We start from the raw sequence: 26,294 nt of genomic DNA, 5'->3' as shown, positions 1-26,294 counted from the left end.
TCATGCACCAAACGGCTCAAGTGGTCAGCCACCACGTTCTCACTTCCTTTTTTGTCTTGGATTTCGACGTCGAACTCTTGGAGAAGGAGCATCCATCGAATAAGCCTTGGCTTGGCTTCTTTCTTCATGAGCAAGTATTTCAACGCTGCATGGTCAGAATAAATTATGACTTTAGTTCCAAGTAAATAAGAGCGAAACTTATCTAAAGCAAACACAACAGCAAGGAGTTCTTTTTCAGTGGTGGAATAGTTCAATTGAGCGTCATTCAAGGTCCGTGAGGCATAGTAGATGACATGCGGCTGCTTGTCCTTCCTTTGTCCCAAAACAGCCCCTATTGCATAATCTGAGGCATCGCACATCAGTTCAAAAGGAAGACTCCAATCTGGTGGAACTATGATGGGGGCTGAAGTTAGCAGTTTTTTTAGGTGATTGAATGCCTTCTCACATTCATCATTGAACACAAATGGCACATCCTTCTGTAGGAGTCGACACAGGGGTGTTGCAATCTTTGAGAAATATTTGATAAAACGTCTATAGAATCCTGCATGTCCAAGGAAAGAACGAACCTCTCTCACCGAAGTGGGGGAGGGTAAGTAGCGTACAAGATCTATTTTTGATTTATCAACTTCAATTCCCTTTTCTGAAAGTATATGACCCAAAACTATGCCTTGTTTTACCATAAAGTGACATTTTTCCCAATTTAAAACAAGGTTAGTTTCAATGCATCGTCCCAATATCAAAGTGAGATTAGCTAAACAATCATCAAATGAATCACCAAAAACACTAAAATCGTCCATAAAGACTTCAATAATCTTCTCAACATAATCTGAAAAGATACTTACCATGCATCTTTGAAACGTGGCCGGTGCATTACATAAACCGAATGGCATTCGACGATAGGCAAAGGTACCAAATGGACAAGTAAAAGTGGTCTTCTCTTGATCGTCCGGAGCTATGACAATTTGATTATATCCAGAATACCCATCAAGAAAGCAATAAAATGAATGACCAGTTAACCTTTCAAGCATTTGATCGATGAACGGTAGAGGGAAGTGATCCTTCCTTGTGGTGGCATTGAGCTTCCTATAATCGATGCAAACTCTCCAACCTGTTTGGATACGGGTAGGCACAAGTTCGTTCTCTTCATTCTTCACCACAGTGACTCCCGATTTCTTTGGAACAACTTGAACCGGTGAAACCCATCGACTGTCCGAAATTGGGTAAATCACTCCACAATCATAAAGCTTGATAATCTCCTTCTTCACAACTTCCAGCATTGGAGGGTTGAGTCGGCGTTGAGCCTCTCGAGATGGTTTGGCCCCATCCTCCAAAAGTATGCGATGCATGCATGTTGTAGGACTTATCCCCTTGATATCGGCCAAGGTCCATCCAATGGCTGCTTTGTATTCCTTCAACACCCGTACCAGTTTCTCCTCCTCTACTGCCGTGAGTGATGAAGAGACTATGACTGGCAATGTCTCTTTATCTCCCAAAAAGACATACTTCAAATGATTCGGTAATGGTTTAAGCTCCAGAGTGGGTGCCTGAATTACTGAAGGTAACAACTTGTTAGTAGAAAAGGAAATTGGAATTGGGATTGGAGGCTTACCAACAAGTTGTGGCAATGACTCAAGGCAGCCACCATCTCGCCAATTGTTGCATGATTAGGCTCGGCCATGTTGGTTTTGAGTCCAATTCCTTTAGCAATGGTTGTTTCAAGAGCATGCCTATTTAGGAATTCATGATATTCCTGCGCCAAAGAATCAAATACATCAATAGAGAAGCAAGAATGATCATCAATAGGATACCTTATAGCTTCAGAGATATTGAAATCAATTATGTCGCCATCAAATTCCATTGTCAACGTCCCCTTGAACACATCTATCTTGGTGCGGGCTGTCTTCATGAAGGGTCTTCCAAGTAGGATTGGCAATGGTGTAGAATGGGCCGAATCTTCCATCTCAAGCACATAGAAATCTGCTGGGAATATCAAATGATTAACCTGCACCAAAACATCTTCCAAGACTCCTTTCGGATATGCATTAGAACGATCGGCTAATTGAATTATAACACCATCGTTTTTAAGCTCTCCTAGGTTCATAGATGCATAAATTGAGTATGGCATGACATTAATGGAAGCACCCAAATCTAACATGGCCTTTCCAAACTTGGTATTACCAATAACACAAGGGATTGTGAAACTACCTGGGTCTTTGCGTTTAGGTGGCAGCTTACGTTGCAAAACTGCAGAAACATTCTCACTTACCTGTACCACTTCCTTGTTCGAGATCCGCCTCCTTGTTGTACAAAGCTCCTTCAAAAATTTAGCATACTTTGGAACTTGCTTTATTGCATCAAGAAGGGGAATATTGACTTGTACTTTCCTGAAGGTCTCTAAGATATCTTTTTCATTCTCTTCCTTCTTAGATTGCATAAACCTGCGAGGGAAAGGCACATTTGGTGGAATGGGGTTAAAAGGAATTGAATTCGAACCAACCTTACCCGATTTGGGTGCTGTAGGAGCCTTAGAAGGCTGCGACAAGGGTTGCTCTTCCCTTGCCGTGGCCTTGTTCATCTCGTCTCCTTCGGGAAGCAGCTGTTCGTCCTCTTTTTGGCTTTGTTTGGACGTTTTGGGATTGGTTCCAACCTCTTTACCACTTCTCAAGGTGACAGCTTTAGCCGTTTCAAAACCTCCCTTTGGGTTGACGATGGTTGAACTAGGTAGTTTACCTTCTTCTCTGAACTATCCCATGAATTCCGCCATTTGCCCAATTTGCTTCTTCACTTCGCCCATTTCTTTGGCTTGATTTTGCAAACCCTGAGTCAAAGAGGTTAGTACTTGAAGAACTTTATCATTATCCAAAGACGTACCTGAATTTGGTTGGGCAGATTGTGGTGGGAGTGGTGGTGGTGGTGCGAATGGCCTTTGATAGAGTCCTGGAGGTGGCTGTCTATATCCGCCTTGTTGTTGAGTTTGTTGAGGCTCCCTCCACTTCATATTTGGATGATCTCTCCAGCCCGGATTGTAAGTGTTGGAGTATGGATCATACTTTGGCTGATTGTGGCCTTGATACCCAATGGCGTTGGCACTTTCCCATCCCCCATTCTCTATTAATTGAGGGCATTGATCAGAGGGGTGTCCTTGCACAGAGCACACGCCACAAGTACTACTTCCTTGCACTTTGGATCCTTCAACAACCTATGAAATAAGAGTGGTGAGATTAGCCATTTGAGATTGAAGTTCTGAAATAGCACTTACCTCATTAACTTGACTTGGCCGTGTATGATCTCTTTCTCCAACTCCTTCATATTGTTGTGCATTCAAGGCTCGGTTTGTGATTAAGATCTTCGCTGCAACTGGTGTTTTGTCAACCAATGCACCTCCTGCTGAAGCATCAAGCATTTGTCTCTCGAGTGGAAGTAGTCCTTCATAGAAATATTGAATTAAAAGCTCTTCCTTCATTTGATGTTGTGGGCAGGATGCAACTAAAGTCTTGAAACGCTCATAATATGCTGGGAAGGATTCTCCCGGGCCTTGTTGAATTCCACTAATTCTCTTCCTCAAAAGAATGACTCTTGAAGTTGGGAAGAATTTTTCTAAGAATGCGCTCTTCATGCTTTCCCAAGAAGTGACGGTTCTAGGTGCTAACTCAAAGAGCCAATCCTTAGCCTTTTCCAAAAGAGAGAATGGAAAGGCTTTCATCTTTAGAATGTTGCTATCCACGTTGATTGGTGTCATGCTTGAACATACCACTTCGAATTCCTTCAAATGCTTGTTTGGATCTTCCATGGACAGCCCATGGTATTTGGGAATGTGATGTAGCAAACTCGACTTCAATTCAAACTCATCGGTCTTGCCTTCAGCTGCCCTAGAATACATGTTCATAATAACTGAAAAGCAATCTAGAATAAACATTTAACTAAAATAGGGAAGAAGAACTCTGAAAACCCCAATGGATGCAGCAGGTTGCGTCTCCAAGTTCTTCTCTCTTTTTCCTCTCTTGCTACGGCCCCTCAAAACTACTCTCTCCTGCGGCAACCCCTCCTTTAAATATGTGGTAGATCTAGGGTAAAAGGGCCTATCAGAAACCCTAGAAATTAGGGTTTGTTTGGCAGATTTCTTCTGGAACAAGGATAGGGCCCAGGCGCCACCTTTTTAGGAGAAAGGTGCGGCCCCAATGCTTTCTTCTAAGAAGCTGATTCTTGAATTAATTTCCCCATCTTTTTAGCACATTCCTAGCCTCTTTGAACTTCAAACACGTCCATCCATCTTGCCCCATGCATATGATATCCATTCCAAGTCCAAAACTGCTCTAAAATGCCCCAAAATGCCCTTTCTTACCAATCTTGCCATATGGACCTACAATAGTACGAAAATAAGCTAAATCATTCTAACAAATGGGAATTAACTAAGTAAATGCAAAGAAATAAGATAGCAAAGTCGCATAAATATGCTCCTATCACTAATCGGCGTTAGCCATTAGCTCTGATACCATGTAGAAACTGATTTTCCCTTATATTATTCATAAGATCATTATACAATATATATAAAGTCTGTAGAGAATAATCTACAGTTAAAACAAGCCATTATCATAAACATAAATATGGAGTTATGGCCTAATAACAACGTAACAGACAACTAACCATTTCCTATCATTAGTAGGATTAAGTATTGTAACTGAAATACTATTGTAACTCCCTAATACTATACATAGCAAGGAGTTTGTAGTTCAAGTGATTAAGAGCATTTGCCAATGCATCTTAGATCGTAGGTTTGATTCTCCCCTCTCTTAATATTGCTTTGGATTTTATTTTATTTTTTAAAGAATAATAAAAGATTCTTATGCTTGCTCTGTTACGGTTCTTATATACACCATACTAAGTATTGAGTCTCTTTCTCATATTTCTTGTATCTTCTTGTTGTGTTGTTCTTATGAGAGTTAATGGGTTTGATCAATTTCTTCATATTTTCTTTATCTAATAACGATCCTATGACTTGCTGGTGTAGGACAAATACTATTTTCTAACCTTCCATGGCAAAGAGACAAATATTTTCCTACATATATACATGTATTGAAGTTAATTTGTTTAATAAGTACCTTACCCAATATGCGGTTGCTCATGTGTTGGATTTGAATGTTTGACTCCAATATGGACTTGGTTTCACGTGTGGCCTACTATGTGGTGATCCCATGTGAGGGGCCGTGTTGATGAATATAAATCCCACATTAGAAACTTAACAAAATAAATTACAACTTATCTGCTAATTGCATCCAGGCCTTTTGAAAACACCGATGAAAATTGAGTGCAAGTTGGAAAATTAAATATAAAGAAAAAAATCATATAAAAGTAAAGTAAAAAGGAAATTAATGCAAAGTAAGAGTAGAGTAGGAAGGAGAGAGAACAAAATTTATTAAAAAATATTTTAAAAAACAAAAGGGAGTGTAAGTGGACAAAAGAAAAGTAGGAAAATCAACTCGAAAAAAAATATTTCTAGATACCATATTTATAGTAACATACAAAAGATTGTGTAAAATAGAACCATTAATATTATGCAGATATATAAAAAAAAAAAATTTTAAATGAAATAAAAAAGAAAGGAAACATATGCAAGCCAAAAAAAAAAAATCATTAAGAGCAAGTCCAACGCAGGGGCTTGCCCAGGGCAAAAGGCTGCCCTAGGCCTCAAACCCATCTCTTGCGTGCACATTCTAGCCCGGGCAAGCCCACAGGCAAAATTGGACTGGGCTGTTGCCCGAAGGCTACTAACCTCAGCGTGACACCACGCTGACGTCAGCACTGACCCACCAACCCACAGAAACCAACGGCTCCAAGCCTAGTGGCTTCTCCTGGAGCCTCCAATCCAAAAATCTTATCTAATCCAATGGTTGTCCAATTTTTGGCTGAAATAAATTGAAAAAAAATCAAAAAAAATTTGTAAAAAAATATCAAAATATTATGGAAATTTTTACTATAAATACCTACGAATATTATTCACTTTCCACACCAAATCTTCATACAAATTCATCTCCTTCCAATATTTTTCACTTTTCACACCAAAATTTCTACTACAAAATTCCATTTGTGCAAAAATAGAAATGGCCTCTTCCATCGAAGTCGGAGGGTCGTGGACAAACGTTCGAAGAGGTCAAAATCTTGGCGACGAGGTAAAAGAAATTAATTGCCATTTTATTCAATTTAATGTCATTTTTTTTTGTTATATTTCTTGCATTTTCAATTTCATGTTTTTTAATAGATTATTCAAGGCAAAACAAAAAAGAGGAGGCTCCTCAAGTGAACAATGCCCGTAGTTGGTTCCAGTGGTGCGTTCCGTGTAGGAAATAACAGCACTATTACGTCATCTGAAGGAAAATACTCCCCCACGTCGATTGTGTCAGACTATGAGGACTGGGAGTATTTCAATTGTATGATGAGTGAGATGTGAATTTTATAATAAATATGGACACGTGGCAATCAAAAATCTTATCCGAAAATTTAAATTGAAAATTTTATCTGAAAATGTTATCTGAAATTTTAGGTGAGAATTTTATAATAAATAGTGACACGTGACAACTGAAAATCTTATCCGAAAAGCTTATCAAAATTAATGGTTTAAGTATAAGAAATAGAAAATAAATTAAAGTGAATAGTAATTGCCCTTGCCCTTGCCTTTTGGGGTGGAACCAAAAAATGTAAGGCTGCCACTATTCATGTGAATACTGACAAACCTTGCCTTGCCTTTGCCTTGCCCTTGCACTTTGGGGTGGAGGTGCTCTAAGAACATGTCCAGTGCAGGGGCCATGCCTGGCAACAAGCCCCCCAAGAGCCCAAATCCCCCTCCAGCGCAACAAAACCAACCTGGGCAAGCCCATGGGCAAATCCTGCCTGGGCTCAAGCTTGAAGGCGCTGACGTCAGCGAGCGAAAAATCCAAAAAAATTTAAAAAAAATATATTCAAAATTTTTTTTATAAAAAAATACCAAAAAATTATGGATGTTTTCCCTATAAATACATAACAATTTTATTCACTTTCCACACCAAATCCTCATACAAACTCTTCTCCTTCCAATATTTGTAAATTGTAATCATTTTTTTTCTTGCATTTGTAAACTTTTTATATTTTCTTCCATATTTATTTTTTTCTTGCATAATCATTTTATTTCTTACATTTCTAAATTGTTTATATTTTGTTGCATAATCTTTTTTTTTCCCTTGCCCTAGCCTTTTGGGGTGGAACTAAAAAAGGCAAGGCTGCCACTATTCATGTGAATAGTGGCAGCCCTTGCCTTGCCTTAGCCTTTTGGGGTGGACTTGCTCTAAGACGGGTACAATGTATGGGTGGGTAAGGTTTGTGTGTGAAAAACGTAGCAAAAGTGTGTTTGTTGGGTAGCAGAAAGAGAAAAAATAATATAAAAACCATACGATAATTATAGCGATGTAGTGTCATGATTACAAGGGTATTAGAGACAATTGTAGAAATAAATAACCATAAGCTTTATTGAAAAAGGGACTGGATTATCAGTAAGTAGCCTCTCTGCAAGAGCTTTCGCGCCTGCGAGAGGCTTTTATTAAAAAAATTAAAATTTATTTTAGAATTAAAAAATATAATGGGTAGTTGTGTTCCACAAAAATAGGTAATTATCTAATTTTTCTTTTAATTTTAATTTTTTAAAATATAAAAGTGTGAATTTACCATATTATCCTCATTTAATTAATAATTTCAATTCTTAATGTTTGCATTAACCAAGGGCATTTTCTGGTATTTTGAATGTTTCACCATTCTCTGCCTTTTGCTTTATATATATAGATTTCTTGCCATCAAGAAAGAAAAAAAAAAAAACAATATTGCATCATGTGCATGCCCATCATGCACGTATAGAAATACCATTGTCATCGTGTTTTTGATGTTTTATGTTTTTAATGCACACAAAAATTTAAGTTCGCATTAAAATATTTTAGTGTTTATTGTTAAAATGTGGGCCTTGTATTGTTAGTTTAGTTGAATTAAATTACTATATTTCAGCCAAAAAAACATGTGCAGAAAAATTAATTTTTAAACAATAAATAAAAACACATTAGATGGGAGAGGGACGAGGATGGTGGTATGAAATTTCGGAGAATCCCCGTCCCCTTCCCCATCGAGGGACTATATCCCAAACCCGACCCGAATCCCCAATTATATATTTAAAAAATATAAAAACTATCCATATTACACTTCACTTTCACCTTAAACTATCATTCAACTTAATTAAATTAAATTGAACTATAAAATTTCACTCAACTACTCAAATTCATTTCAATTCAATTTGACAAAAATAATAAAATAATATAATTTTGTTTGAAAAAATGGGGTAAAAATTAATGGAAAATGAAAAAAACTTGCGCAAGAAAAGGATATGTGGCTGTACATTATACATACAGCTACTAAATCACAGCGGCCATGTTACTTTAATAGAGTAATCTAACTTAATTTAATATTATTTAATTAGTTATTTATACATTAAAACTTTTTAATTGTTATATTATATTATGTTATATATATTTATTAATTTAAAATAAATATATCATTTATTGGGCAGGCCCACTTTGAATCGAGGATGAGGAACTGGTGATCACAACATGATGAAAGCAGGCCCACTTTTTCAGCAATAATAAAAACATAGCAAGAGTTCTTAGCAATCACTTGTGATCCTCTCTCTCTTCGTTTATGGTGTTTTCTTTCCCTTTGTTTTTCCTTGCCCTGCTTTTGAGGTTTCTATGAAATTCAATTGACCAAAAAAATTTGTGATCATCTCTCTCTTCTAGTACATCTGAGCTGAGCCCCAACCCACCACCACATAATGGAATCTTATCTTCTCATGTATTTTGATTTTTAAATTTTGTGTTACATCCGGTTGATTGCTCCCCAGAATCATTTCTAGATGTGTTGTTTTGATTAAGCTAGCATATACCAAAATAAGGCCATTATGGCGTCAGTTTCAGTTTCAGCAGACCTCTTAATTGACAAATTTGTAGCAATTCTCGAGAGTGAAGCAGCCTCCATAGCGGGTGTTGGTGATCAAGTTGATGAGATTAAGCGGGAGCTGGAATTCATGAAAGCCTTCTTAGCAGATGCTGATGGGGGCAACAAAGCACACACGCAAGTAGAGGAAGTGTGGATCAGAAGCGTTCGAGACTTGACCAATGATGTTGAAAACATCATTGATGAATTCATGTATCACTTGTACGAGCAGCAAATTGCCGGTCAATTTGCCAGATGGATCCACAAAACCATTCACTTTCCAAAGCACCTTTGGTATAAGCGTAAAATAGCCAACAAGTTACAGAAAATCGCGATGGCAATTAGAGCTATTCCAGAGAGAAATCAGAGATATGGTGGTGGTGCAGCTGTAGAAGGAAAAAGTACTTCTTCTGAGGATATTCGTAGACGGGTGCAGAATCAAGCGGAGTCTTCTCTTTATCATAAGGAGGATGAACTCGTCGGGATTGAACGTGATAAGAACTTGTTAATGGGATGGCTGATGAACGAAGAGCAACGCCAAACTGTTGTGTCTGTGGTCGGGATGGGAGGATCGGGGAAGACAACTCTAGTTGCAAGGACTTTCAAAGAAGAAATTGTAAAGAGACATTTCGAATGCTATGCGTGGATTACAGTTTCCCAGTCTTATGTGATTGAAGACTTACTTAGAAGATTGATCAAAGGATTCCACAAAGCAAAGAAGGAAGAGGTCCCTGCAGACATGAATGCCATGAGTTATAACGAATTGCTAGAGATTTTGGTGAACTACTTGGAGACTAAAAGGTACCTAGTTGTATTGGATGATGTGTGGGAAGTCCACCTTTGGGAGAAAATAAGGTTTTCATTTCCAGATAAACAACTTGGAAGTCGAGTCATGCTTACAACTCGAAGAGAAGACATAGCATCCTCTTCTTTTGGAGTTGAAAGCCATGTTCACAAGATTCAACAGCTGGAAAGGGGTGATGTGTTGTTAATATTATGTTAACTCGCAATTGTACGGGGCAATTAGTAGTATAGCAAGACAAGTACGAGGTCGTACCCACGAAGACTGAGAAGTTAAAACTAGTTATGTACTTAGATTACCAAATTCAAGAAAGTAGGAGGTTATGTCTAAAACAGAATTTAAAACAAGAGTGGTTGTGATTGTTGAACAAAAGAAGCAAAATGAAATTGCAAACAAAAACAAGTAAACAAATGTAACAAAGAGTGGTTTTAAGAGTTGGAAAACAGATTTTGAGACTAGGGCATTCGAATCACCATAACAATTCAATTCTGGGTTATAAAGATTCAAGTAACAAGTCTAATTCAGATTCAAAGATTGATTCTAGCTAAAGTATGATTAGGCCATGGTGTTTGGTCCTAACCTTGTGTTCCTAATTCCCTAATTTGATCATTTGTTGTCTAACCTAAAATTAAGCATTAGGAACCCATTAAGCATAGAAGAACATTTTAAACAACCAAGTATGTATCTAATCCCTGTTGTCGAATGTCCATACATACTCTTCCTATTCATAGTTCAATTCGAATTAAAGCATGGTGTATACTCTTAATTCAAACCAAGATAGTTAACAAACAAGTTCTAATGGTGATCAATCATTCAAACAAGCATGTTAACTTATAAGCATAATGAATAAGAACATGAATCATGAATCAAACTTGAAACTCCAAACTTATAAACCCAGAATATTCATGTTAGGTTACATCGAAGCCCTAGTTATGGATTTAGCTACTCATAATGGAAAAGAGACTTGAACAGAAATGAGAAAACATAATGAATACAATAAGAGTAGAAAAACCCTTTTTCTGAAGTTCTTGTGGTGTCCAAGGCTTCTCCAAGTGCTTCTCCACTTCTAATGCTTCTCCAAGAGCTTCCCCACTTCTAGAAAGATGTATGAAGGATATGGAGGTGATTTGGGATGAGTTTGAGTGAGTGGTGATGGCTAAGGAAGATGAAATTCGTAGGGAAATGGAAGAGAGGTTTGCTGGAGTTGTTTTGGTGATTGTTGGAGTGTTTGGGATTTTGAGAGTGTTTGAGGATGGTTGGAGTGAATTGTGGGGGTTGTGAATCTCAGGATTTGTTGTGTCTTGAATGTGGAATGGATGTGGTATTTATAGGGAGAGGGGAGTGACAAATCTGAATTCATTATGGCTAATGCATACAACACTTGCATTATAAAAGATGAATTGGTTGATGCACTTCACTAATGCATACAACACTTGCATTATAAAATCTGAATTGGTTTATGCACTTCACCAATAGATCCCACCAGCAGCCCTAGCTCATCTTCATGTCACCATGACCAAGCTTCCAACCAGAAATGATAGCTCATACCTAGCTCACCATGACCAAGCATCCAACCAGCACATGCTGAGGTCAGCATAACCAGCAACTTCAAGGGCTTACAACTTGGGCTTCTCTTAATCAAATTAGGACTTTAAGCACTCGAAATTGAAGTTCAGAATGTCTTCTTTCCAGCCATATATCATTTGGGCCAATCCAAGGTCGGAGGAGGAAGTTAAGGCCAAAACAAATTGCTAACTCATTTTGCGCGCTGATAAAATCCATCCTGAGCATGGCTCTGTGTTTGCTAGTTAATAGACTCCATATTTATCCAATGGGGCTGAATTTTGGATATGTTATAGTACACACCCATTGGAACAACTTTCATGAAGAATGCTGCCTCATCCGAGCTGTGTAGGTTGCTGAAACAAAGCTTGCAATATGACCTACGGAACTGGACTGGCAGGGGGCTGTAGCCAAAATGAGTTTGTCTTTTAAGCTCTTCTTCCATTCATCCAAATTAGGCCTTAACATGCTTGAATTGCATGAATTATGCTCTCTTGCTCTATTGGCCTACAAAACACACAAAGGGAGGGAAATAACTTAGAATTATAGGAACTAAGCAAAAGAAGTAAGTAAATTGGGCATGTATATGTATGAAATTATGAGCTTAACACACCCCCAAACTTAGATTTTGCTAGTCCTCGAGCAAAACAAAAGAGAAACAAAGATAAAAACAAAACAAGAAGTTAACTAGACCACTTTCGTAGGTAACTCGATTGCATTGAGCGTATGCAACAAGCCTTTAAACCTCTAGGCATCCCTAGTAGGAGGAGTTGTGTCTCCTGAGGGTTTAACAGATACGATACCCACAAACGTTTTTCTAACTCTACAAAACAAAATGGTTAGAAAAACAACTTTGAAATCAACTAATGAAAATGAAAGAAAGTTTTAGTCATACCTCCAACACCATAGAGTTGCCAAGATAGGTCATCAATCAGTGTGTACAAGTGGAAGCTATAGCTCAAAGGCACACAGTTTCAAAGCAAGCACACTCAAACCTTGAATAGAGAACATGCTTCGACTCTAATTCTCACAGATAACACTCAATCACTCAGAACCTATGTTTTAATTCTCTCAAGAAAGCATAAGTGAGTGTATGAAATAGAAGCACAAATTTGGTTAGATCTCATGAAAGGAATTAAATACTAAGAATAGAGATACACACATACTTACCAGCACCCATGAATACATCCTCAAAGATCAGCTAGGTCTTTCACAATGTTGTAATGAAAGGCTAAGGTTTAGGGGAAATGGAAGAATTGGAAGGAAAAACAAATAACTTAAGAACATACCAAGGTTGCATGCTTCATTAATCTGCAAGGCATCATTGATTTAGATTGGCATGGCAGCAAACTTCATGGTATCTCCTGGCATAGACTTTATTTTTCACACTTAGATCAAATCGAAACACTTTCATCTTCGTTGATTTGATCTGCATCTTCATTAACTTCATTGCACAGATTCACATCATCTTTATTTAGGTACATGGCTGCAACTTCCTTGCTTCAAACTTTATCTTGGCACACCTTGGTATATTTCTAAGCTATAGGGTATGGCTACAATAGGTCAAGTATCTCAGATTGAGATACAAAGGTAGGGAAATGATGAGGGTGATAGAAGAAAAGGCTTTAAGTGTTTGGCTTCAAGAGGGTTGATGGAACACACATATAGGTAGGGTGAAAAGAAAGCACATAGAATGGTTATGCACACATAGCCTAGCATCACTTCAATGAGTTCATTCATGAATGAGAGCAAGCACATGATATCTGCAAAAGAGAATCATCCTTAGTATTCAATCAAAATGGAATAATGAGATCAATTAGAGTGAATTGAAGAAAATAAGTATGGATGAGAAATAGAACACTTTAAACCCTCTCAAGAAAGCAATTAGGCTCGATATAGCTCACTAGGGTAGTCTCCACTATTTTCCTTCAAGAATTTGAGCGTGGTACTTTAGCCACCAGAATTCTAAGAGCAAAAGCTTTGTGAAGTGCAAAATTCTAATATGAAAACCTCAAATAGCAGCTCCATAGCATTGATTGTATGACATTCTTTAAAAAAATTAAATAAATTAAAAATTAAAAAAAAAATTAAAAAAAAAAAAAAATAGTGACAAGAGAACGAAAATTGAAAACACAAATGGATAAGAAAATTGAAATTGAAAACCTTCCCCCCAGACCTGAATTGAACATTGTCCTCAATGTGAAAGCATACAAAAGATGATTGAGAACAAACAAATGATAAAGGGAAAAGTTTAGAAGAAGGTTTAGGAAAAATAAAAAATAAAAAAAATGAATATATAAGCAACTCATGGATGACCAGTTAAGGGCCTCAGAAAACACAGCCAGGGGATCCGGGAAGGTTGGAGGGGTCACAATGGTCCCGCTTAAAACCCAAACTTCTTAGACACCGAAGGTGTCGCCTAAAGAACTCCTAGACACTGTATTGACGGAAGTGCTCACTGGAGTTACCATAAGTTAGCTCATATGAAAAATCTTTTTAAATTTTTAAATTTTTAAATTTTTTTTAAATTTTTATAAAAAAAAAAAAAAAAACAGAAATTTAAAATAATAACAAGTAAAGAGAAAGGATTGAAATGCTCCCCCTTGATGCGATTAGGTCGATTGCTACCAAGCACCTTCTTCTTGAACACATGGGTTGCCTCCCAAGAAGCGCCTTAGTTACTGTCTTGGCAAGACATTGTGCAATCAGCTAAGTTGATGGTACGAAGGGAAGTTGATCTACCACATGGCCAGTTTGGATGCCAGCTGAAACTCCCTCATAGAATGGCTTTAAACGTTGTCCATTTACTTTGAAAGTCGAGCCATCTTTAGGGTTTTGAATCTCCACAGCTCCATAGGGAGAAACATTGACCACGGTGAATGGGCCTTGCCATCTAGACTTCAATTTTCCTGGAAAGAGACGCAAACGTGAGTTAAACAAAAGAACTGACATACCTTTGGAGAACTCTTTCCGTTGAATGTTTCTGTCATGGTAACTCTTGGTTCGTTCTTTGTAAAGCTTTGCATTCTCATAAGACTCATGTCTAATTTCTTCCAATTCATTCAGCTGAAACTTTCTTGCATGGCCTGCCTTGTCTAGATCAAAATTTAACTTCTTGATGGCCCAAAAAGCATTGTGTTCAAGCTCCATTGGCAGGTGACAAGCTTTCCCAAACACAAGACGATAAGGGCTCATTCCAATGGGAGTCTTATATGCTGTCCTATAAGCCCATAATGCATCATTGAGCTTGGCTGCCCAATCTTTCCTTGTATTGTTCACCACCTTCTCCAGGATGTGCTTAATTTCTCTATTGCTTATTTCCACTTGACCAGAAGTTTGCGGATGATATGGTGTAGAGACTCGATGGGTGATGTTGTACTTCTTCATGAGTGCTTCGAATGGCTTGTTACAGAAGTGGCTGCCTCCATCACTAATGACAGCCCTTGGAGTACCAAACCTTGTGAAAATATTATCCTTCAAGAACTTCAGCACCACCTTATAATCATTGGTTTTGGTGGCTATGGCTTCCACCCATTTAGACACATAATCAACAGCAACAAGTATGTAAGTATAACCAAAGGAAGATGGGAATGGTCCCATGAAATCAATACCCCACACATCGAAGAGCTCCACAACAAGTATGTTATTCAATGGCATTTCATTCCTGCGACTTATGTTCCCCATCCTTTGGCACCTATCACACTTAACACAAAAATTAAATGCATCTTTAAATAGAGTGGGCCAAAAGAAACCAGATTGCAGAATTTTAAGTGCTGTTTTCTTAGCTCCAAAGTGACCTCCACAGGCCAATTCGTGGCTATGCCTAAGTATGCTTTCTTGCTCTTCTTCTGGAACACATCTTCTGATGAGTTGATCCGGGCAATGCTTGAATAAGAAAGGTTCATCCCATACATAATGTTTCACCATGGAAAAGAACTTCTTCTTATCCTGAGAAGTTAGATCATTTCTAAGAACACCACAAGCAAGATAATTAACAAAATCAGCATACCATGGCTCTTTGACTTGGGCAGCATATAGTTGTTCATCAGGGAAAGTCTCATTCAAGGGTAGCACAGCTCCTCCTTTTTCTTCAACCACAATTCTGCTCAAATGATCAGCTACCACATTCTCACATCCCTTCTTATCTCGAATCTCCAAATCGAATTCTTGCAGCAAGAGAATCCATCTAATCAAGCGTGGTTTGGCATCCTTCTTAGTGAGCAAGTATCTAAGGGCTGCATGGTCAGAATAAACAATTACTTTAGAACCAACAAGGTAAGAACGAAATTTTTCTAAAACAAAAACCACAGCAAGCAACTCCTTCTCTGTTGTGGAGTAGTTGATTTGAGCATCATTCAAGGTCCGGCTAGCATAATGAATCACATGGGGCAGCTTGTTCTTCTTTTGACCTAAAACTGCACCAATAGCAAAGTCAGAGGCATCACACATTATTTCAAATGGTAAAGACCAATCCGGAGCTATGATAATAGGGGCTGAAGTTAGCTCCCTCTTCAAGGTAGAAAAAGCTTCCATGCAAGCTTCATTAAACTCAAAAACAGCATCCTTAGCAAGGAGATTACACAATGGCCTTGTAATGCTTGAGAAATTTTTGATGAACCTTCTATAGAATCCAGCATGACCTAGAAAGCTTCTAATTCCTTTAACAGAGGTAGGGGGTGGAAGATTTGAGATGAGGTCGATCTTGGCTTTATCCACTTCGATTCCCTTGCTTGAAATCACATGGCCTAGTACAATGCCTTGTCTCACCATGAAGTGACACTTCTCCCAATTCAAAATCAGATTTGTTTCCTGGCATCTTTTAAGCACTAGAGACAAGTGGTGAAGACAATTATCAAAAGAGGAACCAAAAACTGAAAAATCATCCATAAATACCTCAATGAATCGTTCCACCATATCTGAAAAGATTGACATCATGCATCTTTGGAAAGTTGCTGGGGCATTGCATAAACCGAATGGCATCCTTCTATAAGCAAACGTACCAAATGGGCATGTGAATGTGGTTTTCTCTTGGTCTTCCGGAGCAATGGGAATTTGATTATAACCTGAAAAACCATCAAGAAAACAATAGTAAGCATGGCCAGATAAACGTTCAAGCATTTGATCAATAAAAGGTAAGGGGAAATGATCTTTTCTAGTGGATGTGTTCAACTTCCTGTAATCAATGCAAACTCTCCAACCAGTGACAGTTCGTGTAGGAACTAGCTCATTCTTCTCATTCTTCACAACGGTGATTCCGGACTTCTTTGGAACAACTTGCACAGGGCTCACCCACTTAGAATCTGAAATTGGGTAGATGATTCCTACATCGAGTAGCTTTAAAACTTCAGCTCTAACCACCTCTTTCATGTTGGGATTTAGCCTCCTTTGGGCATCACGAGATGGTTTGCTGTCTTCTTCCATTAAAATCCGGTGCATGCACATGCTTGGACTAATTCCTTTGATGTCTGCTATGGTCCACCCAATGGCTGTTTTATGCTCTTTTAGAACTTTAATTAAGCTCTCTTCTTCATGTGAGGAGAGACCTGCAGCAATTATAACAGGGAGAGTTTCGTTAGCACCCAAATATGTATATTTAAGATTATTGGGAAGAGGTTTAAGTTCTAGCTTTGGTGGGATGACAATGGATGGCTCCAATTTCGTGGATGATGGTCCAAGAGGCTCGATTGGTGGCCTAAAGGATGGTGGGTATGGCGGAAACACTTCTAAGGCAGCCACCACTTCTTGGAACTCCGGTTCACAAAGATCTTCCTCTTCTTGTGTTAAGACAGCTTCTAGAGCATCATTAGACTTTCTCTGCAAAATTTTGGAAGAAACCTCATGATCCACAACATCAATTGAAAAGCAAGAATCAAGAGAGATAGAAGGTTGAGATAGAGCATTAAGCATTTTAAATTCAACAGTTTCACCCAAAACAGTCATGGAGAGAGTGCTATCTTTCACTTTGATGATTGTGTCCGCAGTGGCCATGAATGGCCTGCCTAGGAGAATGGGATCAACACGATCTCCATTTGGATTGTCTTCCATGTCCATCACTACAAAATCAGCAGGGAGAATTAGTGTATTAACTTGAACTAGAATATCTTCTACAATACCTTTTGGATATTTTATAGAATGATCAGCTAGTTCAAGTCGCATTGAAGTCTTCTTCATCCCTTCTAAGCCAAGCTCTTGATAAACTGAATATGGCAAAACATTGATGCTTGCTCCCAAGTCCAACATGGCTCTTCCAACCTTCTTGCCTCCAATGTTAATGGGAATGTCAAAGCTGCCAGGATCATCTAGTTTTGGTGGAAGCTTCCTTTGCAATACAGCACTTACATTCTGGTCGAGCTTTACTCCTTCATTTGGAGCGAAATTGAGCTTGTGAGTTTTCAAGTCCTTGATGAATTTTCCATATGCAGGAATCTGTTCAATAAGATCAAGCAAAGGCAAATTGATATTAACTTTACTCAAAATATCATAAATCTCTTTAAAAGCCTTATCTTGCTTTGCTTTCTTAAGACGGCCTGGAAATGGAATCTGTGGAACATATGGAGCGGGTGGCACGTATCTATCTTCTTGAAGATGTGGTGGCACAAATTTGTCATCCCTTTTATGCAATTGGAATTGATCGGATTTCTGAGAATCTGATTTGGCCTTAGGAGCAGATTGAGAAGTTTTGAGTTGTTCTCCTTCCGTGGCCATGGTCTCCTCCTCTTCATTTTCTACAATCACAACATCATTTGAAAGATTAGAATCATCTTTATTATCAATGATCTTACCTGATCTGAGCACATGAATGGCCTTGGCTTCTGGGTTCTTTGGATTGATCTCAGTTTGGCTTGGCCATTTCCCAGGCACTCTTTGAGTTATTTCAGCAGCTATTTGGCCTAATTGGACTTCCAATTTGGAGATGGCAGCTTGTGTAGTTTGCTGAAAATTGGATTGGTTGATTGCCATCTGCTTCACTATATCTTCCAATGATGATGATGATTGTTGTGGCCTTTGGAATGAAGGGGGATTTGCTTGATTCTGGGTATTTCTCCATGAAAAGTTTGGATGATTCCTCCAACCTGGATTATAACTTTGAGAGTATGGATCATTTCTTGGACCTTGGTTGTAGGAATTTACCAACTTAGCTTGCTCTTGCACAAATTCTGGATATCCAGCCCCAAGTGGACAAGCTGTGGTAGCATGGTCATGAGATTCACAAATGCTACACACTTCCTTCGGAGGGCTTCTTGAGTTTAATGCAAGAAGAGCATCTAGCTTTTGTTCCAGTTTTGAAATCTGCACACTAGAAGCATCATTAGAACCACTAATAACACGTTTACCTCTTGTATCCGTATGTTGGGTCTCCATTGCTATCTCCTCAAAGAGTTCGTACGTTTCTTCTGGAGTTTTGGTTTTAAAAGAACCACCTGCAAAATTGGTGACTATATTATGACTAGAAGGGGTTAGTCCTTTATAAAACATACGCATTTGAAGCTTCAATGGAATCCCATGATGAGGACATTGGTTGAGCAACCCATTGAATTTCTCCCATGCTTCACAAAACGATTCATCATCTTGCTGTGCAAATAACAAGATCTTGTCCCTAAGCATGTCGGTCTTTTGCGTGGAGAAGTATTTTTCCAGGAACTTCTTTTGAATGGCAGACCATGTAGTGAGTGAACCAGGCTTCAAAGAATTCAACCAATACTTCGCCTTATCCTTTAAAGTGTATGGAAACACTCTCATTCGAAGTTGATCTTCTGTCACACCTGTCAAGGGAAAAGAACTCACAACATTAAAAATATCCTTTATATGAGTCAATGGATCTTCATTAGGTAAACCATAAAAGGAAGGTAGCATATTAAGATGAGAAGATTTAAGCTCATAATTTCGAGCTACAGTGGGCAGCAAAATGCTTGAAGGAGATGCTGGAATTGTTGGGATATCAAGTTCTCCCATGAACTCAATGGCAGCCATCATTTCTTCTTCTTCTTGGTCTGAACTTGCTTCCGAATTTGAAAGTGAAGAACCGGGAAGTTCAGTGTGGAGAGCAAGACTTGTAAATGTAGCAAGAGCTTGCTCTTTTGCAGTTGACAACTCCCTTTCTAGACGATTCTGAATTTCAGAGGTCACTCGTCTGGGTTGCAATGATGGTCCTGCGTTCAAAGATCTAGAACGTTGGAACGAAGACCTCACTTGTTCAAGTAATGGATTTTTAGACATAAACTACCTGAAACAGAAAATTAGATTAATTAGAAACACTAAAAAGAATAGGGTAACCTTGGGCACATAACCAGGGAAGAACTTTCGTTCAGTCCCCGGCAACGGCGCCAAAATTTGTTGTTAATATTATGTTAACTCGCAATTGTACGGGGCAATTAGTAGTATAGCAAGACAAGTACGAGGTCGTACCCACGAAGACTGAGAAGTTAAAACTAGTTATGTACTTAGATTACCAAATTCAAGAAAGTAGGAGGTTATGTCTAAAACAGAATTTAAAACAAGAGTGGTTGTGATTGTTGAACAAAAGAAGCAAAATGAAATTGCAAACAAAAACAAGTAAACAAATGTAACAAAGAGTGGTTTTAAGAGTTGGAAAACATATTTTGAGACTAGGGCATTCGAATCACCATAACAATTCAATTCTGGGTTATAAAGATTCAAGTAACAAGTCTAATTCAGATTCAAAGATTGATTCTAGCTAAAGTATGATTAGGCCATGGTGTTTGGTCCTAACCTTGTGTTCCTAATTCCCTAATTTGATCATTTGTTGTCTAACCTAAAATTAAGCATTAGGAACCCATTAAGCATAGAAGAACATTTTAAACAACCAAGTATGTATCTAATCCCTGTTGTCGAATGTCCATACATACTCTTCCTATTCATAGTTCAATTCGAATTAAAGCATGGTGTATACTCTTAATTCAAACCAAGATAGTTAACAAACAAGTTCTAATGGTGATCAATCATTCAAACAAGCATGTTAACTTATAAGCATAATGAATAAGAACATGAATCATGAATCAAACTTGAAACTCCAAACTTATAAACCCAGAATATTCATGTTAGGTTACATCGAAGCCCTAGTTATGGATTTAGCTACTCATAATGGAAAAGAGACTTGAACAGAAATGAGAAAACATAATGAATACAATAAGAGTAGAAAAACCCTTTTTCTGAAGTTCTTGTGGTGTCCAAGGCTTCTCCAAGTGCTTCTCCACTTCTAATGCTTCTCCAAGAGCTTCCCCACTTCTAGAAAGATGTATGAAGGATATGGAGGTGATTTGGGATGAGTTTGAGTGAGTGGTGATGGCTAAGGAAGATGAAATTCGTAGGGAAATGGAAGAGAGGTTTGCTGGAGTTGTTTTGGTGATTGTTGGAGTGTTTGGGATTTTGAGAGTGTTTGAGGATGGTTGGAGTGAATTGTGGGGGTTGTGAATCTCAGGATTTGTTGTGTCTTGAATGTGGAATGGATGTGGTATTTATAGGGAGAGGGGAGTGACAAATCTGAATTCATTATGGCTAATGCATACAACACTTGCATTATAAAAGATGAATTGGTTGATGCACTTCACTAATGCATACAACACTTGCATTATAAAATCTGAATTGGTTTATGCACTTCACCAATAGATCCCACCAGCAGCCCTAGCTCATCTTCATGTCACCATGACCAAGCTTCCAACCAGAAATGATAGCTCATACCTAGCTCACCATGACCAAGCATCCAACCAGCACATGCTGAGGTCAGCATAACCAGCAACTTCAAGGGCTTACAACTTGGGCTTCTCTTAATCAAATTAGGACTTTAAGCACTCGAAATTGAAGTTCAGAATGTCTTCTTTCCAGCCATATATCATTTGGGCCAATCCAAGGTCGGAGGAGGAAGTTAAGGCCAAAACAAATTGCTAACTCATTTTGCGCGCTGATAAAATCCATCCTGAGCATGGCTCTGTGTTTGCTAGTTAATAGACTCCATATTTATCCAATGGGGCTGAATTTTGGATATGTTATAGTACACACCCATTGGAACAACTTTCATGAAGAATGCTGCCTCATCCGAGCTGTGTAGGTTGCTGAAACAAAGCTTGCAATATGACCTACGGAACTGGACTGGCAGGGGGCTGTAGCCAAAATGAGTTTGTCTTTTAAGCTCTTCTTCCATTCATCCAAATTAGGCCTTAACATGCTTGAATTGCATGAATTATGCTCTCTTGCTCTATTGGCCTACAAAACACACAAAGGGAGGGAAATAACTTAGAATTATAGGAACTAAGCAAAAGAAGTAAGTAAATTGGGCATGTATATGTATGAAATTATGAGCTTAACATGATGCGTGGGAGCTCTTCAGCATGAAAGCATTCTCAAGTTACCCTAATTAATCTTGTTCAACAGAAATTCTGCCATTAGCTCGGGAACTTGTGGAGAAGTGTGAAGGCCTACCTCTTGCAATCGTAGCCTTGAGTGGTCTTATGTCTTCTAAGAAGTCACTTACAGAGTGGAGCACAATCTACAACAGCTTAAATTGGCATTTAACAAACAATCCTTTGCTAGAACCTATGAAGAGCATCTTGTTGTTTAGTTTTAATGATTTGCCATACCGACTTAAACAATGCTTTCTATATTGTTCCCTTTTCCCTGAAGATCATGTGATTGTAAATCATAGGCTCATCACATTGTGGATCGCTGAAGGATTTGTTGAACATGTTGAAGGCCTCACGCCAGAAAAAGTTGCGGATAGCTATCTTATGGAACTCATTTTTCGTAACATGCTACAGCAAAGGTTTCGAGCACCCTTCCTAGCATGTAAGATGCATGATCTTTTGCGGGAGATTGGTCTGTCTATAGCGAAAAAAGAAAAATTTTGCGCTTTACATGATGGGAGTGGAACAGTAGAAGAAATTGGGGCACTCCGTTCGTCAATTCAAATAACTAACGGAGAAATTGGATCATGCACAGGTATATCACGGCTTCGTTCGTTTCTCATCTTTGCAACTGGCGTATCCTCATTCTCTTTCCCAAATAAATTACCTTTTGACCTTAAATTGTTGAAGGTTCTAGATTTGGAGGATGTCCCAATTGATATTCTGCCAGACAATCTAACATCCTTATTTAATTTAAAATATTTAAATTTGAGTGGAACTCCAATTACGGAGCTTCCATAATCCATTGGAAAGCTCCGCAACCTTCAGGACTTGAACATCGTGCTGACAAAAATAGTGGCACTTCCAAGTTGATAAACTTGCGCGTGTTACTTGTGGGCAGGTTCATTTCCGGAAAGGTAATTTGTACTGGGGTAAGAATACCATCAAGTAGTATTAGTAAGATGAAGAAATTGCAAACTTTGGGATATATTGAATCAGAAGGAAACATTAGTAGACTTATTGGAAATATGACCCAGCTTAAGGGCCATGGCATTTCAAATGTGAAAGAAAGAGACGAGGAGGACCTATGTGCCTCAATTCAAGAGATGAAGGTCCTTTCCAAGTTGGGTTTATTTGTAGCTGATGGAGAGGAATTTCTTCAAGTTGACTCATTGTCTTCACCGCCTCCCCACCTTGATAGTCTTGAATTGGCCGGCAAATTGGAAAAGGTACCACATTGGTTTTGTTCACTCCACTCTCTCACATATTTGAATCTGCGTGGGTCCGGACTTGAAGAAGATTTACTACCTCATATTGAAGCGTTGCCCTTTCTACGTTCTCTTTGGCTTGATAATGCCTCTGTTAGGAAAGAGTTATGTTTCAACAGAGGCTTTGTGAAGCTTTGGTATTTGCGGTTTCGAAATCTAGCATTATTAAATAAGATAACTATAGAAAAAGGGGCGATGCCAAATCTCCAGTTCTTAGACATTTGTAGTTGCATGACGTTAGAAACATTGCCACAGGGTATTGAGCACCTTACTAAACTACAAGGATACAGATTTGATAATGTTTCAGACAAGTTTAGAGAGTCCGTTGAAGAAGGAGGTGTGGATCATGCAAAGATGCTACTTGTCGACGAGAGATGTAAGAAATATACGTAAGTATCTTTTATCCTTTCATTGACTTTCCTAAACTTAATGATTTGGAATATTTCCAAACTTAATGATTTGGATGTAAATCCATATAAATTGTTTGTTAATTAAAATATTGCTTTTGTCTTTTTATATATTTTGCAGAAACAAGTCCATACCGATTGAAGATTTTGCGTTCACGTGGTTGAAGGACTGAAGGTGGATCGGAAGCGTTCGAGACTTGGCCAATGACGTTGAAGACATCATTGATGAATTCATGTATCACATATACGTGCAGCATAAAGGCAGTCGATTTGCAAAGTGGCTTTGCAAAACCATTCACTTCCCCAAGAACCTTTGGTATAAGCGTCAAATAGCCAATAAGTTACAGAAAATCGCGATGGCAATCAGAGCTATTACATAGAGAAATAAGAGATATGGTGGTGATGCAGCTGTAGAAGGAAAAAGTACTTCTTCGGAGGATATTCGCAGATGGGTGCATAATCAAGTGGAGTCTTCTCTTTATCATAAGGAGGATGAACTCGTCGGGATTGAAGGTGATAAGAACTTGTTAATGGGATGGCTGACGAACGAAGAGCAACGCCAAACTGTTGTGTCTGTGGTCGGGATGGGAGGATCAGGGAAGACAACTCTAGTTGCAAGGACTTTCAAAGATGAAATTGTGAAGAGACATTTCGAATGCTATGCGTGGATTACTGTTTCCCAGTCTTATGTGATTGAAGACTTACTTAGAAGATTGATCAAAGAATTCCACAAAGCAGAAGGAAGAGGTCCTTGCAGACATGAATGCCATGAGTTATAACGAATTGCTGGAGATTTTGGTGAACTACTTGGAGACTAAAAGGTACCTAGTTGTATTGGATGATGTGTGGGATGTCCACCTTTGGGACAAAATAAGGTTTTCATTTCCAGATAAACAACTTGGAAGTTGAGTCATGCTTACAACTCGAAGAAAAGACATAGCATACTCTTCTTTTGGAGTTGAAAGCCATGTTCACAAGATTCAACAGCTGGAAAGGGGTGATGCGTGGGAGCTCTTCAGCATGAAAGCATTCTCAAGTTACCCTAACAAATCTTGTTCAACAGAAATTCTGTCATTAGCTCGGGAACTTGTGGGGAAGTGTGAAGGCCTACCTCTTGCGATCGTAGCCTTGAGTGGTCTTATGTCTTCTCAGAAGTCACTTACAGAGTGGAGCACAGTCTACAACGGCTTAAATTGGCATTTAACAAACAATCCTTTGCTAGAACCTATGAAGATGCGCATCTTGTTGTTTAGTTTTAATGATTTGTCATACCGATTGAAGCAATGCTTTCTATATTGTTCCCTTTTCCCTGAAGATCATGTGATCGTAAATAATAATCTCATCGCATTGTGGATCACTGAAGAATTTGTTGAACATGTCAAAGTGCTCACGCCAGAAGAAGTTCAAATAGCTATCTTATGAAACTCATTTTTCGAGACATACTACAGCGAAGGTTTCGAGGACACCTCCCAGCATGTAAGATGCATGATCTTTTGCGGGAGATTGATCTGTCTATAGCAAAAGAAGAAAAGTTTTGCGCTGTACATGATGGGAGTGAAACAGTAGAAGAAACTGGGGCACTCTGTTTGTCAATTCAAACAACTAATGGAGAAATTGGAACATGAACAGGTATATCACGGCTTCATTCGTTTCTCGTCTTTGCCACTGGCGTATCCTCATTCTCTTTCCCAAATAAATTACCTTTTGACCTTAAATTGTTGAAGGTTCTAGATTTGGTGGATGTCCCAATAGATAATCTGCCAGACAGAGTAACGTGCTTATTCAATTTAAAATATTTAAATTTGAAGGGAACTCTAATTAAGGAGCTTCCAGAATCCATTGGACAGCTCCGCAACCTGCAGACCTTTAACATCACGGAGACAAAAATAGTGGCACTTCCAAGAGGGATTTCCAAGTTGCTAAAGTTATGCCATTTACCTGTGGGCAGGTTCATTTCCGGAAATTTAATTGGGGTAAGAATACCATCAAGTATTAGTAAGATGAAGAAATTGCAATTTTTGGGGCATATTGAATCAGAAGGAAACATTATTAGACTTATTGGAAGTATGACCCAGCTTACGGACCTTGGCATTGCAAATGTGAAAGAAAGAGACGAGGACCTATGTGCCTCAATTCAAGAGATGCAGGTCCTTTCCCTCTTGATTTTAAATGTAGTAGATGGAGAGGAATTTTTTCGAGTTGACGCATGGTCTTCACCGCCTCCCTACCCTGATAGACTTCACTTGATCGGCAAACTGGAAAAGGTACCACATTGGTTTTGTTCACTCCACTCTCACAATTATGACTCTGACTCAGTGTGGACTTGAAGAAGATTTACTACCTCATATTGAAGCATTGCCCTCTCTACGTTATCTTGGGCTTGATAATGCCTCTGTTAGGAAAGAGTTATGTTTCAACAGAGGCTTTGCGAAGCTTTGGTATTTGCAGTTACGGATTTCGTAATGTTTCAGAGTTGTTTATGGAGTCCATAAAAGAAGGAGGTGTGGATCAAGCAAGGATGCTACTCATCAACGAGAGATGTAAGAAATATACGTAAGTATCTTTTATCCTTTCATTGACTTTCCTAAATTTATTGGAATATTTCCAAACTTAATGATTTGAATGTAAAGCCATATAAATTGTTTGTTAATTACAATATCGCTTTTGTCTTTTTATATATTTTGCAGCATCAAGTCCTTAGCGATTGAAGATTTTACCCACGAGTACAGTTTAAGCTCTTTTTGAAAATCAAATAATACCCAAGTTGATGTTCATAAAATTGCATCTGTCGCTTCAGCAATGGGCATATGTATGTCGATGATTAGCTTTTAAGATTTGGATCATGGATTCTTTTATATTCTGCGTGTTTGTACTTTCTTCTATGTATCCTAGTTTT

General features: G+C 38.5%; 2 protein-coding genes, 1 non-coding gene and 1 pseudogene across 3 annotated transcripts; 3 read left to right on the top strand and 1 right to left on the bottom strand.

The window, feature by feature from the left end:
- Positions 1-39: 39 nt before the first annotated feature.
- Positions 40-3,790, bottom strand: LOC148293656 (uncharacterized; annotated as a pseudogene).
- Positions 3,791-8,511: 4,721 nt separating this feature from the next.
- On the top strand, positions 8,512-26,267 carry LOC110745464 (disease resistance protein RPM1-like). The gene is made up of 4 exons (XM_088254886.1): positions 8,512-9,983; positions 21,695-23,380; positions 23,520-25,951; positions 26,086-26,267. The coding sequence occupies exons 1-2, from the start codon at positions 8,966-8,968 to the stop codon at positions 21,739-21,741; spliced, it is 1,065 nt and encodes a 354-aa protein (XP_088111012.1). The 5' UTR covers positions 8,512-8,965; the 3' UTR covers positions 21,742-23,380; positions 23,520-25,951; positions 26,086-26,267.
- Positions 18,864-18,970, top strand: LOC148293655 (small nucleolar RNA R71). Its single transcript, XR_015836834.1, has one exon. It is a non-coding gene; the product is annotated as a small nucleolar RNA R71 (small nucleolar RNA).
- Positions 25,004-25,861, top strand: LOC148293654 (disease resistance protein RPM1-like). Its single transcript, XM_088254551.1, has 3 exons — positions 25,004-25,027; positions 25,123-25,662; positions 25,715-25,861. The coding sequence occupies exons 1-3, from the start codon at positions 25,004-25,006 to the stop codon at positions 25,859-25,861; spliced, it is 711 nt and encodes a 236-aa protein (XP_088110677.1).
- Positions 26,268-26,294: the final 27 nt, after the last annotated feature.

This window comes from Prunus avium, chromosome 6 (assembly GCF_965620075.1).
Source record: "Prunus avium chromosome 6, drPruAviu1.hap1.1, whole genome shotgun sequence".
In the NCBI taxonomy this organism is placed as follows: Eukaryota; Viridiplantae; Streptophyta; class Magnoliopsida; order Rosales; family Rosaceae; genus Prunus; species Prunus avium.
This window is presented reverse-complemented; position numbering and strand designations above follow the sequence as displayed.

Bases quoted from the DNA above. Each gene is read 5' to 3' on its own strand.
- LOC110745464 (XM_088254886.1), top strand. From the start codon at position 8,966: ATGGCGTCAGTTTCAGTTTCAGCAGACCTCTTAATTGACAAATTTGTA. The intron at 9,984-21,694 runs TGTTGTTAATAT...CTTAACATGATG, and splicing joins ACAGCTGGAAAGGGGTGATG to CGTGGGAGCTCTTCAGCATG.
- LOC148293654 (XM_088254551.1), top strand. From the start codon at position 25,004: ATGGAGAAATTGGAACATGAACAG. The intron at 25,028-25,122 runs GTATATCACGGC...AAATTGTTGAAG, and splicing joins AGAAATTGGAACATGAACAG to GTTCTAGATTTGGTGGATGT. The intron at 25,663-25,714 runs GTACCACATTGG...ACTCTGACTCAG, and splicing joins TGATCGGCAAACTGGAAAAG to TGTGGACTTGAAGAAGATTT.